This window comes from Pocillopora verrucosa, chromosome 8, assembly GCF_036669915.1.
Source record: "Pocillopora verrucosa isolate sample1 chromosome 8, ASM3666991v2, whole genome shotgun sequence".
In the NCBI taxonomy this organism is placed as follows: Eukaryota; Metazoa; Cnidaria; class Anthozoa; order Scleractinia; family Pocilloporidae; genus Pocillopora; species Pocillopora verrucosa.
This window is the reverse complement of record NC_089319.1, coordinates 10,290,376-10,317,788: the sequence shown is the minus strand read 5'-3', so window position 1 is coordinate 10,317,788 and position 27,413 is coordinate 10,290,376. Positions and strand designations below refer to the sequence as shown.

Below are 27,413 nucleotides of genomic sequence, written 5' to 3'. Positions count from 1 at the left end.
CAGGATGGAAGGGTCGAAAATACCGAATGATGAGTTGTTATCTCTATGAGCAATTGAGCAAAAAATACCCGTGTATGTTATGATCTAAAACGCCTGTGTAATCTTCCCGTTGGAAAAATATTTATATGTACATATAAGGCAGAAAGGTGAACAGCATTTAGATGTGTTTTAAGACCAAGAAGACAAAAATTGGACAATCCATCACCTCGTCATTCATCAGGGCCAGGTTTCATATATTACGTTGTTCAAGGTCGAGCTTAAAATAACAAATCTCACACATAAATTCTTAGCAAAGGCTTCATCCATTAAGATCTTATTGATTTTATAATACCAACACTTTTTTTGTCAGAATAATGTATCATATTGACTCGTTCAAACCATTAAACTTTATTATTTATGTCAAACTTAATTTGTTCCATGAAAACATGTATGAAAACAGCTGTTAAAAAATATTTTGTAAGTCTTAAATACTTTCCACCAGATTTTTTTTTTTTTGGAACAGGTTCTATGTGTTACATGTAAATGATACCCATTTTATTTGGCTCGCTCTTCATGTGATTTGAAGAGGATATTTTTTGCAGCTGCTTTTGAGTGTTACTGCGGTTCACTTTTTTTGCTTTAGCCTCTTCCCTTTTTTTCCCGCGCTCTCGGACGAGTAACCAATCTCGTTGCGATTACTCTCCCTAGTAACTTTCTTATGCTGTTTCGTTTGTAGGGTATAACTGGTTTGATGGAATCCTCGTTGATTGTGTTCAGAGGTATCCTCGGACCCCTTGGTTGTGTATTCATCTGAGATGTGGGTCTCCCTCCAGGAATTAAACCAGATATAGCTTTTATGGCATTTTCTCCAGCTTTTTTGAAAAACTCCAAAATGTCTCTTGATTTTCGTAGTTGTGCTGATGCTAAGAGAGAAAAGAGAAGCATATCACGGAAGAAACATTTTTTTTTACAAGATCCATCACTTCAGAGCAACAGAAAACAGAAGCAGGTATCTATCATTCTCATTGGCTAACAAGGAGTCTGATTTTCCCAAAACAAATAAGAAACAACAGCTGGTCAAAAATTTCTATCTAGCGAGAAATCCAGCGAGGATCAGGGATTAGACGCGGATTAAATTGTCCTACTATACTTAACAAGGCGAGTGCAATGAGCGTAAGTTCAATGCACTTTAAACATGAATATCCAGACTACATAAATCCATTAGATTAAGGCATCACAATAGTGTCTTCATGTCACAATGGGCAGGTACGCCGGGTACCAAACACACTGATTATCAAAACAACGACGGTTCTAATGTCAAATTGTTTTAAATCTCAAAAACAAGTTTAATTAACTCTGCAGTTACCATTAAACTTGGATAAAGCTACGAATAAACAAATAAATTTAACTTATACCTTGAATATGAAGTTCTACAGAGAGAATCATAAAGATGAGGAGCATAAACATAGCTAGACGACAACCGGGTACAAACACTAACAGGTCTACCACGTGTTGTACACTGCGGTACGAAACAGACAGCTTTGGCGCATTGCAGGCGGAGAAGGAACGTTTCTTTCAATCTCTAAAAACACCAATGTTATCTTAACTCAAATGTAAACCATCCAGTCGAGTGGATAAACATGTCAAGGAATAAGCTACTCATTCACATATTCACATGTAATGTGACGTCGACAGGTATAAATATTTGACAACCAGCAAAAAGAGTAAACCAGACTCTTGTTTGATAAGGCCAATGAAACGTATCATTTGGACGGCCCTAGGTGGTGCATACTATGTTTAGTCCAAATTAAGCCGTTTATAACTGATACCAAATGAACATAGTTCAGCCTCCCTATGTAAAGAAAGGCATTGAAGTACAGAGATCAAATACCCAAGTGTACCAGACAGTGAAAAACCGTATAGACAAACATTGCGCAAGGATATACAACACTCTTTACTGCCATTTTGCTGAAAAACAAATTGGAAACGTTATCTACCATCAGCTGTTGTGGTCGAAAACTTATATCATACCTGGCAACCAACGATTCAGTTCAGTTTCATGAAGAATTTTTAAGCCAAAAGTTAGGTGATCACGTGATACGACCATGGGCCGGAGTTGGCGGGGAAAACCTTCCAAAATGCAGTAAACGACGGATATCTTCTTCCCTTAAAAGCCCTTATAGATATTTTCGGTCTTTTAATAATTGTTTCCTTCAGTTGTCCGAAAACGAAAACCTTTTCAACCTCAGGAAATGTATCTTGGGCGTATAATCAAATTCTCAAAGTAACATTGAAAAGTAAAAGTACAATCCACATAAAATGCTTGGAAATTGCACACCTTGAGACAAACAAGATTTTATTGGTGAAGTCAAGAATAGAACAAACATTTATTGTTGCTTGCACTGATTATTGATGGTCTGCATTTGTTTATGTTAATTAAATTATTTGTATTTTATTGGATTTTATTGATGCAAATTGATACAAGTAAGTTAAACACAATAGGCTCAATTCAAGCAAAATTCACTAGAACTAATCAAGGTAGATACTCAGTTCTCTGACTGGCCCGTTTTGATTCAGTTTTTGGACAAAAGTCATGCAAAACATAGGGCGCAAAAAGCCACTCATTAACAATGGTTTTGCATCGTTTCAAAATCGTATTTGCTTCACAGCAATATTATGTAGAAATAAAAAAAAAAACTCCTCCGGAACTTGACAAAGAATAGCAATCGTGAGAATGTAAGTAGTATCTTGGTAACTTGGAATTGATAACACTTGCTGATGACAATTTTAAGGCTATAACCTGGAAGCCATCTGTAACAGGAATCTGTCTCAGATCTAGCCGGCCTTACAGAATACTAGTCAAAAAGACAATTTCAAACGCGAGAGAAAAACAGCTGTCATTGTCCGCTGTTAAAAGGTGAGAGCGAGATTGCCTCTGATCCTTCTTCAAATAAAGAGCCTGGGCGACACGGGTGTTTAACATATTGCTTATGTCATTGGTTTAGAGGCTAATTACGACAAACGGAAAACTTTTTCATGATTTGCAAACTGTAAGCATACTGACTATATATCTAAAATAACTGGTTTAAAAACTGTTCTACCGCTCCTTCAGTGTGCTCAGATGTCATCCTCTCTATATCACGTGCTTTGATTCCGAACTTTGCTCCTATAGCTTTTGCAAGGCTAGCTGCTTTTTTAAGGGAGTTATTTACGTCATCAAACACCTGTCGAAGCCTGTTCTGAGTTTCGCAATGCGCAAGGAGTGCTTGAGCCACTTTGAATTTTAAATTGTTAGTTTTTATGATCTTTTCTTTCAAAATGTCGATCTTGGAAGCTCCAGAGACTGGTTGTTTTACTGAGGAACTTTTATCATCCTTACTCTCTGGCTTCTTTTCAACTTGCGTCGTTTTGACGTCGTGTTGCTCATTGACCGAGACTGCTTTTGGGATTTGTGAAGGATTCTTTCCATGTTCAGCTAATGAATTGTTTCTATCGCTTAAAACCTTACTTGGTTTCGAACCTTTTGGGGACATTGCTTTCAATTGCTCCTCCAGTGTTTCTTTATGTTTCTGAGGTTCGGTTTTCGATTTTTCTGAGTGATGTATACTTTGATCTTTACCCGGAAGTTCCTTATGTTTTTCAAGGGATTTCATGGTGGACTGTTTACCAGAATCCTTCATTTCATTAGGGGTTACCTTCATCACCTCAGTAGCGTGCTTAGGCAAATCTTTCCCATGTTTAGGCTTATCCTTTGTGGTCTTGGCAAGGACGGTTTGCTTGAGATCTGTGGGTTTAAAACCAACCTTCGTCTCGTCTTCTTGTTTAGGCCTCACTTGGACCTGAGAAGATTTTGGTTTCCCTCCAGTTGGAGCTTTATTTTGAGTGACAGCATCTTTTACATGGGGTACGATGGAAGCAGGGGCACCGTCCTTAACAACGTGGTTGTTTTTGCCTTTTCCTCCCACCTTAGAGTTTACTTCGTTTTTTACTTTCTTTGGTAAGTCTTTTCCCTGATCATGATGGGATTTCACAATTTTCCTGGTCTTGTGTTCCACTACAGCTTTATGACCGTGTTTATTTTCAACGTTAGCTGCCTTGTCTTTCATTGTGACCAGCTTCTGAGTGTGCTCTTCACTTTTGCGTCCTTTGAGACCTGAAGAGCCCTGGCCAACCACTTGTTTTTGTAGATTCTCCTTCGCTCTATCCCTTACCAATTTCTTAGCTGTCTCGTTTTTCGTTACTTTATTTGCAGTCTTCTTTTTACCTACATTTTTTGTCGTTGCATCTTTGTTTGTTCCCTTGGATGGATTATATTTGACTTTTTTTTGCTGAGGAATAACTTTGTTGGTGTGTTGTTGTTTGGCCAGTTTGTGAAACTGCATTGGTTTTGCTAAGTGCACAAGACGTGGCGAACTTTTGGATTTCTCTGGCAACGCGTCTTTCACCTTTTTCGTAACCTTCTTATCGTCATCACCCTTTTGTTTCTTCTCAAGATTCTGTTTCACAGAATGGCTTTTCCTGATGCTTTGCATGAGCTTCCAATATTTATCAAAACCTTTTAAATGGAAGTATTTACGTAAAACATTTGGGTCCATCTTCGCCAGTATCGCAAGAATACGTTTGTGCTTTTTCGTTAGCTTTCTACGAACCATCTTTTTCGGGCCGGTTTGCTTCTGATCTCCCTCAGGATGTGCGATTTCAGATTTCTTGCTGCTCGCTTCAATCGTGGACTGCTCGCCGCCTGCAAAATACTCTACCAGTTCCCTATATGCTTTCTCGGGGATACCGCTGTGGATATTCAAACGGGTGTCTCCTCCAATTAAAGCATTAACGAGGTTTTCTTTACTTATTTCATCAGTGCTTACTTTCTGTATTGCTTTTTTATCTTGTGGCCTTGAAACTCGTTTAGCTTTCGCGGCGGTCAAAACTTTTGTGCCTTTCTCTCTGTCTTCGACCTTTTTCTTTTGTGACGTCTTCTTTACTGGATGTTTTTCCATTCTGATGTTCAAACCCGGCTTCTTCAACAAATGAGAAGACCCCTCCGCTTTTTTGTCCTCTTTCTTGACTGCGACAGAACCTTTCCCTTTATTGTGAAGACTCTTATTTTTAGCGATATCTCTGCGGACAATTGGTCGGCTGACTTCAGATAACAAGTCGGCATCCGTTTGTGCACCTTCGTCGAAGTCGTCGACAGATCGTGTGGATCGCAAGTGCATTTTCTCATCTTCTTTTATCATACCTCCGCTTTCTTGTATCAGCCATTGATTGATCTCGTTGGCGAGTAATCTAGATTCCCTTTCAGCCATCTCTATTACTTCTTCAAGCCTCTGAATTGCATTGTAATTCCCTGAAATATCCAAAAGGCAAAGTGAGAAAGAATTCAGGAGTTAGGCTGATATCACAAGAGCAAGCCAAAATATTTGAAAAATATCTGAGTTTCAAATATTTTTCAAATTTTTTACCTACACATCATCAAACCCTTAACCCTTTGATAGATAGCATATTTTATTGCCAATATTAGCTTATAGAAACCCTCCAGTGTGTTCACAGTTTACATAGTTAACTTCACAAGAAGATCATACAGAACATTCGTAGTGCATTTTCCAATGCAGGCTGATGACAAAAACGAATGACGTCTTTTTTTGAACCGCGTTAAAAATGGGATTTTTCTTCTGCTAATTAGTAAAAAAAGGAACAGCTTTACTATTAGCAAAAATACTCCGCTTTTCATTCAATTCTCGCTTACCATTCGTCAATTGAAAACAAGCCCCCAGAAAGAAAGCAAAGGCTACTTGTAAACAGGTGTTGTAGCTTAGCTTCATTATCTTGCATGCTGCAATAAAAAAAAAGAAAAAGATGAAGACACGATTGATGATGTTTACCACAAGTTAACCAATGAGGGGTAAGCACATCGACACAATAGTGCCTTGTTGATCTCAAAAGGGAATTAAGATTGTATACTGATGCATTCTGTAGATGCATCACTGAAAAAAAAGATTCTTTCGCACTTATTCTGAAATAATGCTTCTTTCACCTCGCACGTTGATTCAATGTTTTGGTGGAGAAGAGGTAGTCACCACATGGCATGTTCCAAAACTTATTACACAAGATTTGTTAGTTCGAGCACGGCGGTGTTCGTAAAACAACTCAGTTGAGACGGTTGTGGTTTACGTTGAAATGAGACCTATATGGGGGGGAGGGTGGGGAATCACGTCGCACGCCTTCTACTTGTTCCTTTCATGCGCTGTGACCCATATGGAATGGGATCAATGATCCTATCTTTGTTAAATTCTGTCGCGTAACAACTGTCCACGTTTGCAACAGCAAATTATTATCAATTTTTTTTTTCTCTGAAGAAACAAGCTCGCTGTTCCGCTAATGCGCTGTACACGATAACTACTGACACAACTGGCCCCGGTATATATAGCCCCAGTACATATCTAATGTAAGGAAAAGGTCCGTTCAGTGCTTTCTAAGATCAATTAAATTGGGCGAAACTTGCCATCTACATAGAAGTTGATGAAGTGAAGCCATATGCTTTCTGAAGATATTTGAATAGTAAACAGGAAGTTGTTTCTTGAAAGTTCGATTAGGGATAAATGTTTAGTTATGATGCACTTTCCAAACGGAAAATAGTTTACGAGTGGATCAAACTTGTCACAAGAACACTCCCACTTCCTGAAGAAATGAAACCCTCGTGTCGCACAAAAGCCTATTTGTTCGACTAAGCACCGTAACAAAGGGTGGATCGCAGGAGGTGGACAGCGGGATAATTTAACAAAGAGCACACTGAGCTACACAGCGAGAAGCCGTCCTATATCAAGCTAACGCAAGCCTCTTTAATTTGAAAACTTTGTGTTTCAAATTTCAACCCGAACGTTCCCATAAGAAGTATCTAAACTTAGGAAAAATAAACTGCATCAACTTACCTCTGAAACCAGTTCTTGTATCTGCAGCTAATTTTTGTAAGATCACTCGTGGAATACACTATTTCTTTCACATACCGGCAGAACTCGCAGCCCCGGAACGACCTGACAATTCACTGAACAAAAGACTCTCGACTCTTCGAGAAATGTTTAGGGTTATTGTCGGAATTTTACACCAAATTTCGGGTGGAAACTCGTCTTGTTCTGCAACGTGCAGTTAGGGTACCTGTCAGGAGGGTTATTAAAAATTCATAATGTTGTGACATGTTTAGTGACCCACTCCCCACATCTGTGTTCACTTACCGATTGTGGATGTGATGTTTGATGCTCCGGTGTTAAGTTTTCCATTAAGTTTTCTTCTGTTTTAAAACACAGGTCAAATTACTTATAATCTCTTCAAGGATAAAACTTAACTTGTAAGAAAAAAATTAAGTACTGACGTCTCTCTACTTTCAAAACGAGTTGTTGGAAAAGTTAGTGTTCCCTCGCTTAATTTCCCTCTAATTTGTAAATAAGTTTCACATTTAAAAAAAAAATGAGGTGGAGTGAAATTTAGCATAAGGAATGCACTATTTTCCAGCATTTTTCACTGAAATCCTTTTTCTTTTCGTAATATTCATTACCATTAGTACTTATGAGCCATCTCTCAACAACGTAGCAAAAACCTCATCAATCTCTTTTCATTTGATTTATTTACTTCTGATTAGTTATAGCTGAACGAACAGGTGCTCTTTTGTCCATAAATGCTGTGCTTGGGTTGGTAGTGGTTATAGAAACATCGCCAACAGGAAAAGATGTGCAAATTTGTGCGAAATGCTGGCCAAATCGTTTTTACTTTTCTTGACTACGTGAACCTTTTAAAAATCCAAAGATAAATGAAGCTACAGTTAATTGATATTCTTGGTAAGTAATAGCCTATTATTTTTATTGATAAATGAGAGGAAGGAACACAAAAGTCATGATTGGATGATATTGTTGAGTTTTTCCGCCCGTCGGATTTGGCCCAAAATTATCCGTGATGTTATCAAAGAGCAGACAGCCAAAGATATAACAATAATAAGATGTAACAATGTTGAAATAGCATTAATCCCTCAGCTGACAAAAACAAACCATACTGGGTTTCATATTGGCTCACTCGTTATCATCTTCCCACATAAGTTCTACTTTATTGTCCACATAATTTAGAAAGGTTTAAAACGTCATTTAGACAAAGTTAACCTCTAGGTGTCCATTTCCCTTGGTAATTTTCCCTTGCATGCCTGGTGTAAGCTTCCGATAATTGATTTCCAAATTCAATTAAAGTACTTCTAAAAATGAACATAATCGAGACCCATATGTTCACCAGCGTGGACCAAGGCAATCTCTGCCTTCCGTATTATATCCTTGACATCTTTACTGGCACCTTTTCCTTTTTTTCTCATTAGTGAAACCTTATCAGCGAGTGTTACATATTGCTTGGCAATTTTCAGTTTCTTTCGTGCCTTGTTCAATTTCCACTTTATTTCTGCCACTTTTGTTTTAAATTTGGGTACTTTTTCCAATAGAACAGCGGCTGTTGAGTCTGATTCTTTCCCAGTCCCTGCACCGGAAGATTCAGCCTGCTGAAGCTCTGTTAGAAGTGAACGATTACTGTCTCGTGGTTCAGGTTTGTTTTCTGAAGAGAAAAAGGCAAATCAGATAAGTTGAGTAAACAAGTTTTCTTCATATTTTAAATACTCTTTTCTCTTCAGGAGCCCCATTTCCATCGATAAAACGAACTTCCTAACATCACTTTATTATCTTGTTCCCGTGGGGTTGCTCTGCTGTCTATTCAGAGTCTGGAAAGGGACGCAAGTCCCACTTGATGGCACCAAGGCTTAAAAAAGGTTCGTTTCTGGAAAGTCTTGGTAACTGTATGGACTTGAAGCCATATAAATAACGAGCTAACCATATAATAAAGTAGTGCAGGTCTTTGCTCAAAAAAACAGTACAATCTGTTTCCTTTCCTGATATTTTCACTATTTGGGCTTCAAAAATGTTCATATTTTGATCCTCATTGTAAACACAGCAAACCAAAAACAGCTTTTTGGGACCAGTGCACGCCGGGACTTTGAAGAAACGGCTTCCAGGTTTCACCAAGAAGAGAACACCTCAGAAAAACATAATTTCAGTCAAAAATTCTATCCCCTTTCCTGGTATTTATTTTGGCATGGAAACGAGTTCTTGAGGTGGAGAATACATTATTGGACTATTTGGACACTACTTTCTGACAAACTTAATTGTCTGAATCAACAGGTGTTGTATTGAAGCGTCCTCCAAACACCAGTTCCGTCGAATCCGATAAATCTTCTACGGGAAATCACTCGGTCGTCATAAATATTCTTCAGTTTTTTAAATAGATTTTGTTTAATCACAACTCGCCTTTCAATAACACGTGTTTACCTTGCCGATCAAAATTATACGTTTTCCGATGAAAGGTTTCTCATTACACAAAGCCTATTCCTTTAGTGGAAATCAAAGGCTAGAAAAGATGAATGATCAAGCATAAGTCAATCAAAGGTTCGCTGCCTTGTGAATTGTAAATTGCAAGAATTCGTTCTATCACGTACCTTTCTTCTTTGGCGCCGCTCCGACCACTGCTACGAGTAGAACTAAAAGAAGTACGCTATTTGAGGTCATCTTTCAGACGAAGAAACAGAGGCTAGAAGAACAAACCAGTAAGATTTGCCGGAGTCTGCGCAGTTCTTAAATCATTAATTACGTTCAACCGCGATTCGTACTTTCCCTGAATGACCACTTAACGTACTGTGTTCCTCGTTATCTCTTTCTGAAGTTGGAGGGGGGAGGGGGGGGAAACATTTTACATTTCTTAATTACTAAATATCTCGAAACTGTTTATATTTACTGCACGCCAATTGATTTATTTTCGAGTATGACTGTAGAGATTAACATCTACATCTTGTGATTGCTCCATCAAATCAAGATTTTTTTTAGCCACTAAAAAGGACAAGACTTTGACCATGATCAGAAGCACACGGTCGAGCTTCCTCAAGGTTGATCTCATATTTTAGATAATCATCAATCATTTTAACGCCTCTTATATCTTCTATCCCTAGTAGAGCTTTCACCAGTGAGGAATCAGAACATTGGCACAAGTTTATTGCGAATCTTTGAGTCTAATTCCTGCCTATAAAAGAAAAATAATTTTTTTCAATACTTGAGGTGCATCTGAGTAGTATGCAAACATTCTAACCGGCCATTCTGGGAAAAATCATTGCTCCTTACACTCTGGCTACTTATCATTAAGGGAGTTTTTACTTTGTAAAAAACTGATAAAAAAAGATGCTATTTTTGTCCGGAAATGTCACTGTTGAAAGCAGTACGTAAACTCGTATAATAAGTACGATAGTTAGTCACATTACTGTCCGCAAACAACTATTATTTAGAGAAATATTGCTTTCACAATTCCGCTAAGTACCTATAATCTTCGAATAAGAAACATTTTCCTAACTAACCATCTTGTGATTTGCATTTAAGATAGGCACCGTCTATTAGACATAGCAAGTGTATATTAACTATGTTGTTTCAAGGTACTTCGAGATCCTCACTGCTCACTAAAGAGTCAAAGCTGTCGAATCTATCAATCTCGCCATTTTTCATTACCAAAATCATGTCACAGTCTTTAATGGTGTTCAGTCGATGAGCAATAGTTATTACTGTAGAGTTCTTCAGTTTCTCTCGCACGACTCTCCAAATTACTTGTTCTGTTTCTGGATCCACGTGTGCAGTGGGTTCATCTAAGATGATAACCTTTTTTTGCTGCAAAAGAACACGGGCCAAACAAATTAACTGCCGTTCTCCGGCGCTAAAATTTGCACCGTGTTCTAATAACTCATGATGCAGCTGTCCTTCTAGATTTTCCACCAACCCTTTTAGTTGGACATCTTCCAAGGCTTTCCACAGCTCTAAATCTTGAAACTGATCCACCAGATCAAGATTTCTTCTCAGCGATCCACTGAAAAGAACTGGACTTTGGCCAAGTACAGATATACATCGTCGAGCTTCTTGGAGGTTGATCTCCTTTATTGGAACACCGTCAATAATGACATTCCCATCCGCGTCTGGCATGCGCAGAAAAGCTGCCACCAGGGATGATTTTCCGGCTCCCGTTCTTCCTGCAACGCCAAACTTGGACCCTCCTTTTAATTTAAGATTTATGTTTCTTAGTACTTGCGGTCCCCCTGGATAGTATGTCAAAGACACATTTTCAAATGTCACACCTCCTTCTAGGGGCCAGTTTTCTGGGGGAGGACGCAGCACTTTGTACCCAGGTTCGCAATCAAGTTTCGTATATGTCAAAACACGTTCAACTGACGTCATTGAATTCTCGACATCCGATGTTTTTCTGACAACAAACTGAGCTTGTTCCACAGTCTCGATAACGTATACAAGAGCAAGTCCAGCGAAAGCTGCGGCGGAAAAAAAAGCTGCATCAAAAGCTGGTACTTCATTTCTTAACCCTCAACAGTTTGTAAATATAACCCGATGTAAGTGCCCTAGAACATGGAATGCTGAAGTTAGAAAAAGGAGACCAAAATCAGACATCCTTTAACAAGTCTATGTGTCTTCTTGGCGCATACATTTCTAACAGTTTTGAAGAAGAGCGTATCAAAATATCTGACATAAACGACTCAACAAATAAAAAATCAACTCTAAAATCAAAGATCAGATGCATTAATCAAGTTTATCCTTGAAATCGAAACTTCTCTCAGAACATCATCTGTTGAACGAAAGTTCGTGGTGATAATTCTTCAATTAAAAGCTAAACTGTGTTTAGCTCAATCGGGGTTTTTGATGGTTTGATGTTGATGGTTTTACAATGATCCATCATTTAGTGATATGACCACACCTACCTGCATCTTGGGAAACTAAAATAGCTGCTAAAGCCACAACACCAGTCAATAAGGAAGAAAGAAGTTCAATGCGCACAGAAAGCCATCTTCCACTGGCCAACACCATGATATACGACTGAGTATGGACATCTTGAAATCTATGAAAGAAATGTTCAGTTAACTGTGATTTTTTTTTTGTTTGCTTTTTTTTATAAATCAGGTTGCACAGCAGGTTATGGTGTGTTTCTAGGTCTAACAATTACCGTGACATAAGAGGTCCTAGATATATTTATTCTAGAAACTACAAGGCAGACTATATCCAAACGCTTAAAAAACTTATCTCTCATTCTCTAAGTGCACGGCTTTACCTCTTCTGCATGCTACTCTCTTTTATAGTTGACAGAAAAAGTATAACACACCTGTAAAACTGTTCTTGAAAATCTTTTTGTCGTCTTCCCGTTCGAATTGTCTCAAGTCCATCCAAGGTCTCCGAAATGTGTGAATACACAGGACTTCGGCATATTGACTCTAACCTTTTGAGCTGTCGTGATGTCTTCAGGTAATAACTAGAGATGTAAAAAACGACTACAGCCAGTGGACAAACGACAAATAGAACCCAAGGGTTTGTGACAATTGGTACCAAAACGGATGAAAGTAGCAGCAGGAAAACTTGGACTGAGAGAAGAAACGTGTCGGGTAACAACTCGTCCAGGCAGCCAACATCCTTGGAAAATCGATTGAGAATTCTTCCAACTGGATTTGAATCAAAGAACAAAACTGGCGCCTTTAATACCGCTGCGACCATTTCATCATGAAGCCGCTCCGAACATCTTAAAGATGCCAAGAGAAATCCATATGCTCTGATAAAGGCAAATATGAAGGATCCAATCACTAGACTGCTATACGATATTAAGCTTATGCTCTTCCTCTGATTTTCGAGACGTTTCTTTGAAAAGAATGACAGCCATACGTCAGGAGCAACGATCATCCCTATGATAAAAGAAAAAAGTAAGAATTAACATTTGGTCAACCGGTAGATGAAAGAAGGTTTAAAACATTGAGATCAAAGCAAGAATATTGAATACGACAACTTTCTTATATCACTTTGTATATAGTATGAATCTTACCTTGAGTAATCACACATAAAAGAAATAAAGAAAATATTGCTAACGAGTGCAATCCGCTTCTGAAATATTCCCAGTAGGTCTTTAAAGTCACTTCTCCGATTGTGCGATCTTCCTCCGAAATAACGAGATCCTTGATATGTTTTCCTTTTGTCGCACTTTTGTCCATGACATCTGGTTTCTCTTTGTCCTTCGAAATTGAGCTCAAATCCGACTCGCTGTCTCTGTTGGACTTTATTTGTAGCGGATCAAGAACTGTGGCAAGACTACCCTTTTTCTGGAGCTCAATGTAACTTCCCTTCTCCAACACCCGACCCTTTTGTAATATAATTACTTCATCAGCAACTTTCATATGTTCCTCTTGATGAGTTGACAATACTCGTGTTTTGTTACCCAAGACTAGTGGGTCTAGAAAGCAGCTTTCAAAAATGTGTTGTCCAACTTTTATGTCCACGGCACTGAGAGGGTCATCCAACAAGTACAGGTCTGCGTCCATGTATACTGCTCTTGCCAAGCTCACTCTTGCACGTTGACCTCCACTCAAAACGGCGCCCCGCTCACCTACAATTGTGTGGTCACCGTTTGGAAACATCTGGAAATCTTCTGTAAGAGAACATGCCTCAATAATTTTGGAGTATTTGGTTTCGTCGTAAGGTAGACCGAATAAAATGTTTTGTCTTATGGTTCCAGAGAAGACCCATGGCGTTTGGGAAATATATGCAAGTGAACCTTGAAAAGTTATATCACCGCTGATATCTGATATTTCGCCAGCCATAGCTAACAGAAGAGTAGATTTTCCACTTCCCACGGGTCCTGTGATGATTGTTAAACTTTTTGGCGCTGCAGTGAATTCTACATCCTGCAGAGAAAACTCTTCCCTTTGATCACTTTGGGAACACGAAAGACCTGACACAAGAAGAGACTCCTTCCCAGGTTCTTTCTCGTCAACGGTGGAGGCTTTGTCCGATTTTCTCTGTTTATCTGAGAGTCTGTTCGATCTCGATGTTTCCTTTATCAAGTTACCATCAGAGATCCCGTGCAACTCATCTAAAAGCAGAAACTCTTCGATTCTTTGAAGTGACGCATAAGCTTCGTATGTTTCCAGGGAACCATAGGCTTGGTAATAGCAAATACTTGTTATTAGTGTATTGATATAAGGAAGAAGCATGAAGAGATTAACAGGTGTGATTGGTCGACCAGTTAGCACCATTGTAATGACTACCACCAGAACTGTCAATGGCACTGAAGTGTACTGTAAGGCAGCAACCCCTGCTAGAACAGCACTCTTCTTTCGAATGATACTCATTTCCTCGCTAAAAAATGAAACAGATTATACAAACTAATTTCTCTGCAAATGAAATGTCGATAGTTTGATGAACCACTTCACACATTTTGACAAGAAAGAAAGGTATGTTCGATTAATCAGACTCACGTTGTTGAACGAGAACAGGAAAATAGTTACCTCGATGTCTAAGTACTCTGACAAGTCCACACATGTCCGAGAGAATAAAGTAAGGACGCGTGAAAACCTTTTTCTGCGTAATCTTTCTTTCAGGCACTTGTGTACGATTAACCAAAATTTATTTCTTATTTACCTTCGAAGGTGCCTTATCATGTCCTGGTACTCATCCTCCCATGCGTGCGTTTTTATGGCGCGAATCCCAGAAACCACCTGGTTCATCAAGGAAATACGCTGATCAGAAACAGCTGCTGTACGCAAGCGCAGTGCAGCACTGACATAGGACAACATCCCAAAATATGGTACGAGCAAACACAGGACAACAACACCAAGAAGAGTCTGCCAACCAATGAAATACACAAGTAATACTGTTGCACCTCCGACTAGAAAGAAATCTAATACCATAAAGTACAAGAATTTGACAGTTTCTCCTTCCAGTCGCTGAACATCGTTAGATACTAGGTCAATCACGCGGCCTGTTGAAAATCTCAGTAATTCCTGTTTGCCGAGTAGTAGTGTCTGCAAAGGAGGAAAATTCATGCTTGAGTAGATTATTAATTATGTTCGTGATGTTTTCCTCTAATTGCTTGTAATTAACTGATATAATCGTGACGACTTGCATTTACATTTGACATGTTAGGTTCTTTTGTGTATATTACCACTGCCACGACTCTTTTGGAAATTCTTGAAAATTAAAAAAAATTCATTTAGAAAAGGTTTACCTTTCGGTATATGAGACCTTTCAGAGCGCTGCTCATTCCAATACCAAGAGTATCACATTTGTAGGAAGAGTAATGAACACTGAGTCCCCCAATCATCGCACAGATGCACATAGCCAACACACAACCGTACAGAGATAGATTTTTCTGTGGTTCAGCTGACATCAATGAGAAAATAAGATAACCGAGAAACAAAGGCTTAATAAGGCGCCAGACTGTGTACATTGAATGATCAATTACTATGATGAATGTATCTTTGAAAGACACCATCTTCAAGATGCTTCTCCAAAGTTTTGGCCTTTTCCCATTCTCTTTGCAATTGGCTTTCTCTTCATTCCATTTTGATTCCAGAAGATCTGTCAAAGAGCCTGTTGTGTTTTCTCTTGAGAGGGGAACAAAGTCGGTTTCTTCTAAAGTTCCATGAGAACCTGACTGGAAGACACCGTTCATCCAACGAAAAAACAGGAGAGACACTAAGCTGATATTTTCCTTTTGTTCACTGGTGTACACTGGCTTGTATTCCCCTTTAGCCATTTCTACATCTGCAAATTACAAGCGCCTACACGCATCATCAAAAGAAAAAAATTATCAATTTCAACAACAGAATGGTATCTACTAAAACAGCGATCAAACGTCCGCGCATATGCAAACGATGTAATGATTAAAGGACGCTCTTCCAAACTGACAGAACCAAGTTGTTGGTCAGAAGGTACCAACAACCTCAAAAGCCGGTTGGTCACACTGCTCAAGAATCTTATAACTTTTTTGATAAAGCTCAATACAAAATGGTAAATCAGCAGGATACTCGTTCTCAAATCGGCAGTGTCTACGAGAAATCTCGAGGTTTCCCTTTTTGTAACTTTACAGATCTCTACAAACATTTAATTCCTTTTGGCATTCCTGACGACTGATCGCTGTGTTCTGCTATATCTCTTTGTTTTAATGGCGACATCGAATGTTTATTTGCGTCGTGAGATCCTATTTTTAATCGACTTCTGACAAAAGCTTTCAATTTTCCTTTGCCCTCTTTAAAGGTCACTTCTTCAAATAACCCTCCGGCAGAGACACACGACTATAACAAGCGTTTCATAATAGGCCACAGAATTTTTTCCTCTTCCTAGACTGTGTAAGACGTTCTCTAACTAATTCACTTTTGGAACTGATCACTTAACTATCATAACCACCAAAAGAAAGGATTCATAAGAACTGATTTACCTATGTCGGTGCACGGGTTTTATATTTACATGCCCCACAGATTTACCAAAGAAATAGTTCGTTTCGTTGTCTTATAGAAATAACTGGATTGGCTCGACGAATCAGTGATAAGTCAAAAGCAGCTTTTAAATTTTAAATCACGAAATAAACCTTTCTGTGATTGTGCATTCACAGAAAAAAAGGGAACGACGTCATGTGCGTTGATTTCAAAGCATTTATTATAAGCAGCGCGAAATGCTCTTATTCAAACTGGCCCCTTTAAACAAATTTCTCTCGAAGAGTCACGCATTTTAAACAAGGTTAAGTGTTGACTTTACGAGAACATTTAACATCTAAAAAGGAGTGCATGTGACTAAGCCACCACTGCTTTTTCTTGCTTACCTAAGTCCGGAAAGCGGCGGCTACTTAACAAAAGTTACTCGTTTGGAACCCCTCTAATTGAAGTACTCCAGTCACGTCATCAGCTAAGTGCACCGCCACTACACACAGCGATCAGGTAAATGTTGAAGAAAAAAAAATTCCGTAATCAAGTAAGTAACCGTGCCTCCAAAGCACATCGTTTGAATTTACGACACTCTTGGACCGGAATAGGCGCAAGATCTGTGGTTTTACGGGACCTCACAGTGAACCCGGAAAAAAAAAGCCTATGTGTTGAGACAGTTCGCATCTCAGACCTTTGTGCTGAGATAAAGATAGAGCACGTGAGTAAATACATCCACCACAAGATGACCTCAGGTCACTTCAACTTTTGAAAATTTGAATTAAGGATAACGGTTGAAAACCGATTTCAAAACAATTTTCTTTTCAAGGTGTTAAAAAAATGTGCTGCATAATAAAGCCAATAAACATTGATGAGGTCATATTCTGAGAGATTAAGATAGTAAGATCTACAAATATCGCGCCGGTTAAACAGTCTTAAAAGATGGAATATTCAATCAATTCATAACGACAAACATTTTACGGTCAATGGCCAAGGAGCGTAAACAGCTTTTGATTACAGATCACCAAAAGACCGAGTAACTTTTTTTTGTCGACATCTAGCTTTGTAAAGAATTAGGAGATATGTTAAAAAATTCATAGCGGTTTCCGGTCAAGGACATAATCATAAATGACTAAAAATATCTAAAGTATCTCAATGTTTGTATCTCACCGCAGTAAAGGAAATATCAGAGCGTCCTTACAATGAAATACTTTTATCCGCTCGGGTCTTGTGTAAGCGGAAGAATGAAGGTTTGCCATCAGTTGGTGGCCGAAAAAATTGAACTCCTTAACTTCATATTTACGTTTAAAGAAAATTCCTAACAATTATAAATCTCAGACTATAGTTACTGCTTTCTGATGATCTCAGATCGTGGGGATGTTGCCTGAATTTTGGTGTCATCCCTCAGATATTTCCTCCACAGAAATGCGGTTGAAATCAATTTCATAATGGATGCCGAAAAAAATTGGTCAGAAGATTTTTACTTTGAGAATAACAGATCTGTCGAATATGCAACCAAAGCAATTGTATCAGTTCCTTAAAATAGCTGCTGCTGTTGTTACTGACGAGAAAAGCTGGATTAGGAATCGAATGGCTCGCTTCACAGTGCGTATTTCTACAAGTGTTAACGACGAACAGGTAGAGCGTCCGCCTGTTTACGGAGCAATATGTATTAAGCTCACCTTAGCTGGTAACTATCTCCTCTACAGACACTTGGACATGATGGTATAAACCAAACGAAGAAAGAGAGATCCGCAAAACGGCAAAGACAATTATTTACGTCTCATTTGCAAAAGACAGGCCGACACTTAAACGCACAATTAATTTTTCCATAAATATAACGGTTGGAGACCCTTAAGTTTGAATTTTTTTTAATGGTTTTAACATCTGCCAGTGTTAATTATGATTGGTGGACTTCGTTTTGGGGGTACTTGTGTCACGCAATTTCTGAAGTCCGACTATCATCCGGGGAAAGAAATACTCAATCTATGGACCCCACACACATCACCGACTTGTAAATGTACCGTCTGAAAAATGTCACACATTTGTAACACCTTTGTCTCGCCTTGTGGATATTTTCAACTTGATTCAAACTATGCGGAAAGGTCTCAAATAGACATCGTATTTTACTATGTGTATTTAAGAAGGATTATTTACCTTACCTAAGGAAATATGATATTTCCCACCTATCTGCGATGATGTAAATCGTTGAAATTCCGAAAGCACAAGTCCATACTAGGCAATCTGCTCACCCAGATTAAGAACGAATTCTCAGAAAGGTTATGTTATTTATGAATAATCAATCATTGACCCAAGAATTTCCATTTGATAAGTTGAATTTTATAGACTCAAATATTAGATGGAAGAGTCCCATTAACTATATGGCCTATCAAAAGAGGTATTGACATTCTCTTTAAGCTTCGCTTATATTTCCTTAACACAAAAACTTAATTGAGCCTGTATTATTCTATATTATAATAAAGCTCGGATATAACATTTACTGTCATTGGTTGAAAGAGCGTGCTCTATGAGAGTATAGAGCATAGTACTGAGCTAAAGCTGTCACGCCATCTGCCAAATCGTACTATGTCCGACATTTTCCGGGACTTCTTTCTAGCTTTTCTTTCGTTAATAAAAGTGAAATTTCGGAACAAGCAAGCAAAGGCTTGCAAAAATGCCAGGCGCAGTAATTTACGTTACTGTAACGTGAGCAGAAACAAAAATCCTCAAAGATAAAACAAGATAGACAGTCCGAGTTTTTTTAACGGTTTTCACGCTCAGTTAGATTGCGAGTTTACGTACGGTAATAAAAATCAAACACAGCTAACACTTGTATAGTATATAAAGTTTCGATTTCAAATAGAAAAAAAACAGGAATTATGAAAAATATAACCTGGCATAATTGTTAAAATTCATACTAATCATGACGGTGTCAGAACGACCTAAGGTCTATCGCGGCTAGCTAATCATGGCGATCTTCGGTCATCGCAGTGGAGCAAGCCTCAGGAACTAAATCGACTACCCTTCGAGTGAAAAAATAAGAGCTTGTCCTGATTACCTTTCCGATGCGTTGAGTGGAAGGCCAGATCAGTCACTGCAACCGAGTTTTACGGCGCTGTCATTCCGAGCGATCTTTTTGTCTTAGTGAATTCGGCTGTTGTTCATTCATAATACACTCGCCTTGAACAGTTTGTTTTCTACTTGTAATGTGAAATAACTTACGTATTTTTGTGAGCCACGATTGGGCCGAATTTCACTGAACATTTCACTTTCAGATCCTGTATTAGAAACTAAAAAACTTTAGGCAAAAGTGTTAAATTCCGAATTTAACACTTTTGGAGGTCAAGAAGTAGGGAGAAACACTCGACCCCTACACTTCTTTCGTGTTCTAGCCGCTTTCTGCGTGCTTTACAACAGAACAGAGCACAGTCAAGGCTTCTCTATTTGTTAAGTAGAGCCCGATACTTAAATTATTGTGCAATTGCTTGGGGTAACGCATATCAATCAACTTTGCAACCTTTACTTAATTTACATACGAAAGTTATAAGGCTAATTACCTTCTCCAGCTTTACTGAACTGTCAAGTCCTTTATCTAAAGACTTGAATGTTGAGAAGCTGTCCGATGTAATAACCCTTCAACTTGCAGTGTTTATGTGTAATTTTCACAACCAACTTTTATCCTTGGTTTTTTATCCCTTTTTTGATCCTGTTAGAAACACAGATAGTTCTAACACTATGTTCCCCTGTAAAATGACTTATGCTATCCCAAAAGCCACAACAAATTATGGAATATCCAAAGGAAGGTTCCAGCGAACTACAATTAAGAATAATGAGACTCCTGCGAGAAGTCGGACGTCAAACCTAGAATAATCCGTTCCTATACTGTACAGTAAATTAGGTTGTCAGGTTCATTTGTAAAAAGCATTCTGCATACTGCTAGGATCGGCAAAGTCGAAAGCTTGGTAGCTGAATTAAAGGTTGAGCAACAGTAAAAAGGCCTCGTGTGCAAAAAAGTGAGCACAGTTGGCGTAGCTGTCCAAATCTACGCGGCGCCAAAGTGGAGAAGAAAAGATGATGGAAAGAGGAAGAGCTCTCTCGCTGTTTCCCTTTCCATTGCGCTTCGCGCCCCAATCCTTGTTGTATTATTTGCCCCCACACTGAATAGGACTTGGGACGGGTCAGGGTAGGGTTGGGTAGGGTGTAAGGGCGCAATATTCTCTTCTTAGCACTTGGCTAAGAAGAAGTCAGCTGCTCTGCATGCCTTGTCTATAAGTGGGCTCTTATATATGGGGTGTGGTATACATTAATCATCTTTATCTCCAATTAACCCCATTTTTTTCTTTTTAAGCAAGGCGTGTAATTGACGACTTGTCAAATGATGTTCAGTGGACGGAGAAAGTACCTTATTGGATTTTTGTAATGGTTTCATGATTGCAACAATGTAATAATTATATAATGTAATATGTGCTTATTGTTCATCGTGGTATAAGATAGGAACTTTGTTCGTTTGTCTCGTGATAGTCATTTATGATGTAGATTGCGACGTTTCGACTGCAATACTGCCAGTCTTCACCAGGCGATGAGGTCGATTGTTTTCGTGTCGCTATTTGTAGTACGTTGGTACGCTGTTACTGATGCATTTCAATCCTCATTATTATTCCGGTCGTTAGATGGTGTTCCCTCATAGGTCCTCATAAATCGGCTGTTGTGTTGTTTGACTGTGGGCATCCAAGCTTCGGGAAAGTCGATTCCGCTATCCCTATTGATGTTGTTGGGATGAAGTCTTATATGGATAGCCTCTTTGACCCTACGTGTGTACCAGTGGGGGTAACGATCAGTAAACTTAACCTTGCTAAGTGCCATGGACAAGAAAGTTGTTCAATGTATCTTTGCAAAAAGATATGTATAAAGGGCTTTTTGAGCAAAAAAACGTGATTTCTGGTGTCCCACCAAAAAGAACACTTCCATGGGGCTAATAAAGTCATTTGTGCTGTGCAAAGGTAGTATGTTGGAGGAAAGAAGTTTTTCTGAGCTTCAGAAAAAGGGGATTGTAAGCGCAATTCTTGATTCAAGTTTGAACACTCTTACATGGGCAGCAAGTCAGAACTGAGATCTGTTTCAGAGAATGAAGATCAATCAGATGAAGATAGAGTGATGCCTATAAAAAATCAAACAAAGAAACTTGAAATATCAGACGAGGACCGTGCGATTGGAGGAGTGACTTTCAAGGTTTACTGGGACTACTTCAGGAATGGATCATACCCTTGTGCGATTTTCAGATCTACCTGTTTGCGTCTCTTCAATCAAGGTGCGTTGGACCATTGGTCAGTTTCCAAGGGTATGTCCTCGTCTCGGTTGTAGTTCGTTGTACATTTTGGCGATTTTCTTTGTAAATTTAACATTTAGTTCGAAAGCTGGACCAGAATCTGATAATCAAGAATCCTGTGCGTAACTAGATTAACGATTTACAAGTTGGTTGTTTTTCTACTTTTCATTAAAAACTAGACTGTTACGAATTATCTTCATGTATTGTTTTGAAAGCTGGGAAAGGAATACTCTCAGTATCTTATCAAGTTGAAATAAAACCCTTCGTACTCATCTATTTCAAATTACGCTACTGATTATCACATCTTTATTGCTTCGGAGTTGACGGGATTTTTCAATTTATGTCCTTCTAAAATCCTGTGACATAATTCTTGTGTTATCTCCGCAAATCTTAAGCTTTTCCGTCTCCATCTGTATCTTGCGCAAACGATATCTCCTCTGAATATGTATGACTTTTTCTCATTTTTTCATTGCCATGATAGTTTTACCTGATGTATGGCTCACGTTTTTAACGAAAAAAAAACTCCGAAAGAATAGAGAGATGACACAAACTTCATCATCTTTGGCTATCTAGTGCTCATATCCTTCATATTTGTCGCTATCAGAGCATTTATTTACTATTGGGTGTCTTTAAGATGCTCCTGAACGCCTTCATGATAAAAAGGTTGAGGCGATTCTGAAAGCACCTGTTTTATTCTTTGTGTAGACGAGATTTTACCCAAATCGTATTTACCTTCTATCCGGATGATCTTGAAAATGCCTGCCTCAATTCTTATACCCTCACTACTTGTTGCGGGAAACTTCGAGACAGCTAAAAAGGTTAGAGTCAATAATGGCTTGTCACGGTTATATGTCAAAACATGTGACAGGCATGACACAGTTGTCGTTTTCCGCTCAATAAGCGACATGTAATTGGCTTTTCAAGGCTTAGACCGCACCATGAGAGGTACCGATATGGCCGTATCACGCAAATATTCACAACATGATCAGTGTGTAAATTTAAAATATCAGGGAAAGCCCTTTAAAAGACATCCATCCCTAAAGATCTGTAGAATTTTACAGTGCTTAAAAAACAAACTTTCTTAGTTAAATTCGCCCTGGGCTTTGATTCCTTTTGGATTAAGCTTCAGTTTCCAGAAAGCTACACGAAAATAAAGACATCAATTCAATTTAATTTACATTCATTTATTGATTGGCCAATAAAAAGCGAGTTCATTCGAGGATCTGGGATTGCTTCCCGCCAAAATGTATCAGAAAATATTCACGCATCTACAAATTCCTTACCTTAGCTACAACTTAGGTGTTTTCATTTTTTCTTTTTCTTTTTCTTTTTTTTTAATAATACTTATAAATAACTGAAAATATGACAGAAAGGACAGTGCACGGAGACAGAGACAGACAACAAGTTGCAGACCAGATATCAGACCAGATAGTTTCAATGCGTGGTGTAAGGTTTGTCACGTACTTGTTGTCAGAGAAGTGTGTTTTATGCCCAAAGGCTGTGAATTTTTTGAAGGAGGTAAGATAGTCTTTATCGCCAATAAAGTCAATTGCAATAGGCGACATGTGATTGGCTTTAAAGGCTCAGACCGCACCATGAGAGATATTGATATGGCCGTATCACGCAAATATTCACAACATGCATGATCAGTGTGCAAAATTAAAATATCAGGAGAAGCCCTTGAAAAGACATCCATCCTTTCAGATCTGTAGAATTTTGCAGTGCTTGAAAAACAAAGTTTCTCAGTCAAATTCGCCCTGGGCTTCGATTCCTTTTGGATTAAGCTTCAGTTTCCAGAAAGCCACACGAAAATAAAGACATTAATTGACGTCATAGATAATTTTAAATACTAGCTATTTCAAACTATTGCAATATTACTACGTTATCAGATGACACTGATATCGTCAAACATTCACTGTGAACCAGCAACCCACGTCAGGTTCCATCGTGTGAAGAGAATTCGAGTGAAGCCGAAGGAAAAGTGGCTCACTCAAACTAAGGCACAATGATTTCCAAAAAGCTGTCACTACTATTATCACTTTTCTACGTTTTGCTGCCATTAGTCACGCCCATAAGGGTATCCACAAGCTATGGAGAGGTGGAAGGGCTTGAGGAATCGTACCCGAATTCTTCTTTCATATACAAGTCAGTTAGCAAATTCCTTGGAATACCTTTCGCCGCTCCACCAGTTGGGGACCTAAGAATGAAACCACCTAAAGAGCCAGCTTCATGGAAACCAAATGTTCGTCAAGCTAAACAGCACGGCAATATTTGCATCCAAAATAAGATCTCTGAATTTTATGTGCGGATGTTTACTCAAAATTTTTCGTACGACGAAGATTGTTTATATCTCGATGTCTACACCCCGAACGTAAGCCAGCTTCTACCCGTGATGGTTTACATTCACGGAGGAGCTTATCAATATGGAAGTGCAATAACATATCGCGGCGATTATTTAGCTTTGCACGGCGTGGTAGTAGTTGTAATCCAATACCGTCTCGGTGCATTTGGCTTTTTGACGACCGGGGATTCCACTGCCCCTGGGAATTATGGAATGTTGGATCAAGTGGCGGCACTTCAGTGGGTCAAAGGAAACATAAAAAATTTTGGCGGGGACTCCGGTAAGGTGACTATCTTTGGATTTAGCGCTGGTGGAACAAGTGTAAGCCTCCATCTATTGTCCCCAGTTTCTAACGGCCTCTTCCAACAAGCCATTGCAGAGAGCGGAGTGGATTTGAGTCCCTTTGCAATTCAGCCGACTTCCTTTGGTCTCCACTTTGCCAATAAGCTTGCTGAAAACCTGAATTGTCCAACGAGCGACCACAGCAAAATGATGGCCTGCATTCGTCAGAAAGAGGCAAAAGAGATACAAGACGCCTCCAATAAAATACCGTTTAAATTTCAGGATTATCGGCGCTGGGCCCCAGTTGTGGATAAAAACTTTCTTCATGACACCCCCCGAAGTCTTCGAAATAAAGGAGAGTTTAAGAAAGCCAAGTTAATGATTGTTTTTACCAGTGGGGAGGGTGGAGCTGACATGGCATTTATTGCAAATCGGTCTTATGGGATGGTGGAAAGTGTAGACAACGGAGTGAGTCCATCTTTCTTTAGGGAATTTCTAACAAAGTTCGCGTATGCGCGAAATATCAGGTAAGTTTAGCTATCAGCTATAACTGCCATTATTTTTTTCACGAGAGCTTACAGACTTAGACAAATTCCTGAAGTAAAATCGCAAGTGTGGAAAGGTGTCACAATTTTTTTCTTAGAGCTTTTGAAGGAAGATAAATCTTCTACAAGGTGTTTTTTCTATGGTAGGTAAGGTTTCATGATTATACACGGCATGAAACTTTAATGGCTTTGACAAGATAAATCTGCTTCAACAACCTTTCCTCGTCAAGCAACTTTTGACCTCTCTCTTGCGAAAGCAACGCGTGCATGTACATGAACGCCCTTTCGATGTGTACCTGCGCTTGTTGTATTCAGCGGATATTTACGAGAGAGTTTTTGCTGAAGCAGCGGAGAGTATCTTTGTCTAGTTTTCATTTTTTTAAAATATATTTAGCAAGCAATCTTTCCTGGAATAAAGAGGGTAAGTTTCTAAAAAAAACTGTGATGCAGAGTCGGTGAGATGTGACAAGATAACTTGATTTTATCAACTGAATTGATACTGTTTGCAGCTCGAGTGTTAGCCTTTCGTCGAAGCGAATCGTGCACGTGCCAAGGAAAACTAGCTCGTGTAAATGCCGCTAAAGTTAGATAAAGAATAGCCATTTCGGATTTAAATAAGCTTTTACTGGCACTGAAAATAATTGACATCTTTCGTTCCCTCAGAGAGCAGAAGGGCGACCTTATAAGGGATGCATTGCAGTTTATGTATACCCCATGGCCCGACAGAAGTGATAAGTACGCACTAAGAACCCAGCTTGTTGACCTCATCGGTGACTATTTCTACTACGCCCCAAGTCACGCAGTTGCCGACATTCACAGCAACTATGCCGATGTTTATATGTACATGTTTGATTATCAGCAAAGAATACGCCCCTTTCACAAGGTGTGGCACGGGGTAAGACATGGCGATAATGTCGGCTTCGATTTTGGAAACCCGTTTATGCCTCGTTTTGCGAATTTGTTTCCGGACCAGTCGGACAAAGACGTCAGTTTGTTTATCATGACATTGCACACAAACTTTGCCAAGCTCGGAAATCCAACGCCCCAGCCAGTCAGCGGTGTTACGTTTGAGAGGTACAACTCCAGTCACAGGGCCTATCTCCGGGTGGATAAAAAATCCGAGATGACGACTTCATTTGCTCCTCGCCGGATGTCGTTCTGGAACGATTATTATCCAAAGCTTATGGAAGTCCAGTTTGAAAAAGAGACAGTGGTATAATTAGAGATGCTTGCACTGCCTCTGCCATGGGAAAGTTTGTTCTCAATGCATTCGCTGTGTTTTTGATGGCGCTGTTTTAAAGAAGATTTTGCAAGGTCCGCGAGAGCTTATTTTTACAAAAGTTTCGTCTAAAGATAGCGAACGGAACGTAAAATTCGTCATGTGGGAGAATGATAGTCCTAAAAGCACGAGAAGGCAAATTTGAAGAAGAAATTAATGAAAATTTTAATTCAGTACAATCCAAACTAATCCTTCAAATTGACCATATTTCAAGACGCAACTACCGGGAAACTTTTACACTTTGTCAAATAAAAAATGAATTTTGGGCTTAATTTTGACAAATTTTACTGGATGAACCTATCACTGATGTAACCAAAAAAAGTGTTTGTTTGATTTTCTCGTAACAATTTCTTATTGAGTTGCAATAAAAAAAAAGATGGGTTTTTTTCTTATTCGGAAATGCGCTGTATTACCACAAAGAGTTACTACCGATGAGTGAAAGCTGCTTCTGAATTTTGAGAGGCCATAACAGACCTCATTATACAAATTCCATTCTCTTAAATTTTACGTACAACACATGATTGTTCCTTTTAACGATGTCATGGCGCGATCGAGAAACTGATATTTTAAATGGGTGTATGCAAACACGAACAGTGTCCTCCATATTTCCCTTATTACTAAAGGAAAGAGGGTGATAGCTTCTCAGTTTTCAGTGTAAAATTAGCATTGGGTTGAAATCAGACTTGGTCTTGTGCCATTTGGAGCGGTAGTTAACGTCATTCATTTACGTTGTGCACATATGCAGCGCAGCTTTTTTTTTGGAAGGAACTGAAGTTTTCTCAGTCGTAGGAGGATGTTGCCTGCGCTAGGGATTGCCCTTCCACAGCTTGGCTACACAATGTATGAAATCATAGGACCTTTCCTTCTTGGTAGCACTTCTATGACGGTCTCAACAATTTAAATCCTTAATTCTTTTCCTAAACATTTAAACATGTATGACGAAATGATTCACTTCCAACCACTTAACTTATTTACAACTATATTTACTGATATATAATGTTTGGGAAGTTTGATGATATTTTAAAGTAATTTTCAGTCAGTCTTTGAACATCACCAAAGAAATTAATGGAATCGCAGTGATTCAAGGAAGGATATGAACATTACCGCATGCCTAGCAAACATAAGACCGGAAATTCCCCTGAAATCAAACTCATCGAAGTAACCATTTGTAAGGCAAGGGAAAACAACAAACAAACAAACAACAGAAGCAAACAAGATTACACGCCATTTCATTGCCAATCGGCCGGGGGAAAATTCTCATAACCTTGAATAACTTGTTTGAATTTACTTACCGCATCTTTCTTGTCGTTTAAACGTGATTCCAGGTGAACTTTTGTAGACTAATCTTTGAGGGTGAAATTCCTCAA

At 38.9% G+C, this 27,413-nt stretch overlaps 4 protein-coding genes across 9 annotated transcripts; 1 reads left to right on the top strand and 3 right to left on the bottom strand.

Moving 5' to 3' along the window:
* Nucleotides 1-2,389: 2,389 nt before the first annotated feature.
* On the bottom strand, nucleotides 2,390-7,106 carry LOC131778937 (triadin-like). Its single transcript, XM_059095420.2, has 3 exons — nucleotides 6,909-7,106; nucleotides 5,726-5,812; nucleotides 2,390-5,326 (listed from the first exon to the last, which is right to left on the bottom strand). Exons 2-3 carry the CDS (start codon nucleotides 5,799-5,801, stop codon nucleotides 3,051-3,053), a joined length of 2,352 nt encoding a protein of 783 aa, XP_058951403.2. The 5' UTR covers nucleotides 5,802-5,812; nucleotides 6,909-7,106; the 3' UTR covers nucleotides 2,390-3,050.
* A 549-nt stretch (nucleotides 7,107-7,655) lies between these two features.
* On the bottom strand, nucleotides 7,656-9,672 carry LOC131778938 (uncharacterized). The gene is made up of 2 exons (XM_059095421.2): nucleotides 9,494-9,672; nucleotides 7,656-8,559 (listed from the first exon to the last, which is right to left on the bottom strand). Exons 1-2 carry the CDS (start codon nucleotides 9,561-9,563, stop codon nucleotides 8,213-8,215), a joined length of 417 nt encoding a protein of 138 aa, XP_058951404.1. The 5' UTR covers nucleotides 9,564-9,672; the 3' UTR covers nucleotides 7,656-8,212.
* A 118-nt stretch (nucleotides 9,673-9,790) lies between these two features.
* LOC131778935 (ATP-binding cassette sub-family C member 4) lies at nucleotides 9,791-19,497 on the bottom strand. 6 transcript variants are annotated; one of them, XM_059095419.2, is made up of 9 exons: nucleotides 17,956-18,097; nucleotides 16,675-16,772; nucleotides 15,082-15,637; nucleotides 14,496-14,878; nucleotides 12,904-14,213; nucleotides 12,196-12,766; nucleotides 11,798-11,934; nucleotides 10,813-11,353; nucleotides 10,550-10,703 (listed from the first exon to the last, which is right to left on the bottom strand). In XM_059095419.2, the coding sequence occupies exons 3-9, from the start codon at nucleotides 15,610-15,612 to the stop codon at nucleotides 10,682-10,684; spliced, it is 3,495 nt and encodes a 1,164-aa protein (XP_058951402.2). In that variant the 5' UTR covers nucleotides 15,613-15,637; nucleotides 16,675-16,772; nucleotides 17,956-18,097; the 3' UTR covers nucleotides 10,550-10,681. The 6 variants fall into 6 exon arrangements, with proteins under 6 accessions (XP_066027128.1, XP_058951398.2, XP_058951399.2 ...); XM_066171031.1 differs by lacking the exon at nucleotides 17,956-18,097 and adding an exon at nucleotides 19,332-19,497 and having other exon boundaries at nucleotides 9,791-11,353; XM_059095415.2 differs by having other exon boundaries at nucleotides 9,791-11,353.
* Nucleotides 19,498-23,528: 4,031 nt separating this feature from the next.
* LOC131779016 (neuroligin-4, X-linked-like) lies at nucleotides 23,529-26,626 on the top strand. The gene is made up of 2 exons (XM_059095534.2): nucleotides 23,529-24,749; nucleotides 25,431-26,626. The coding sequence occupies exons 1-2, from the start codon at nucleotides 23,605-23,607 to the stop codon at nucleotides 25,984-25,986; spliced, it is 1,701 nt and encodes a 566-aa protein (XP_058951517.2). The 5' UTR covers nucleotides 23,529-23,604; the 3' UTR covers nucleotides 25,987-26,626.
* Nucleotides 26,627-27,413: the final 787 nt, after the last annotated feature.

Excerpts from the sequence above, each read along its gene's own strand:
- LOC131778937 (XM_059095420.2), bottom strand. The coding sequence starts at position 5,801 with ATGAAGCTAAGCTACAACACCTGTTTACAAGTAGCCTTTGCTTTCTTT. Across the intron at positions 5,327-5,725 it reads TTGTTTTCAATTGACGAATG|GGAATTACAATGCAATTCAG; the intron begins GTAAGCGAGAAT and ends TGGATATTTCAG.
- LOC131778938 (XM_059095421.2), bottom strand. The coding sequence starts at position 9,563 with ATGACCTCAAATAGCGTACTTCTTTTAGTTCTACTCGTAGCAGTGGTC. Across the intron at positions 8,560-9,493 it reads AGCGGCGCCAAAGAAGAAAG|AAAACAAACCTGAACCACGA; the intron begins GTACGTGATAGA and ends TTTTCTCTTCAG.
- LOC131779016 (XM_059095534.2), top strand. The coding sequence starts at position 23,605 with ATGATTTCCAAAAAGCTGTCACTACTATTATCACTTTTCTACGTTTTG. Across the intron at positions 24,750-25,430 it reads GCGTATGCGCGAAATATCAG|AGAGCAGAAGGGCGACCTTA; the intron begins GTAAGTTTAGCT and ends TCGTTCCCTCAG.
- LOC131778935 (XM_066171031.1), bottom strand. The coding sequence starts at position 15,612 with ATGGCTAAAGGGGAATACAAGCCAGTGTACACCAGTGAACAAAAGGAA. Across the intron at positions 14,879-15,081 it reads AAGGTCTCATATACCGAAAG|ACACTACTACTCGGCAAACA; the intron begins GTAAACCTTTTC and ends CCTCCTTTGCAG. Across the intron at positions 12,767-12,903 it reads TTTATGTGTGATTACTCAAG|GGATGATCGTTGCTCCTGAC; the intron begins GTAAGATTCATA and ends CTTTTATCATAG.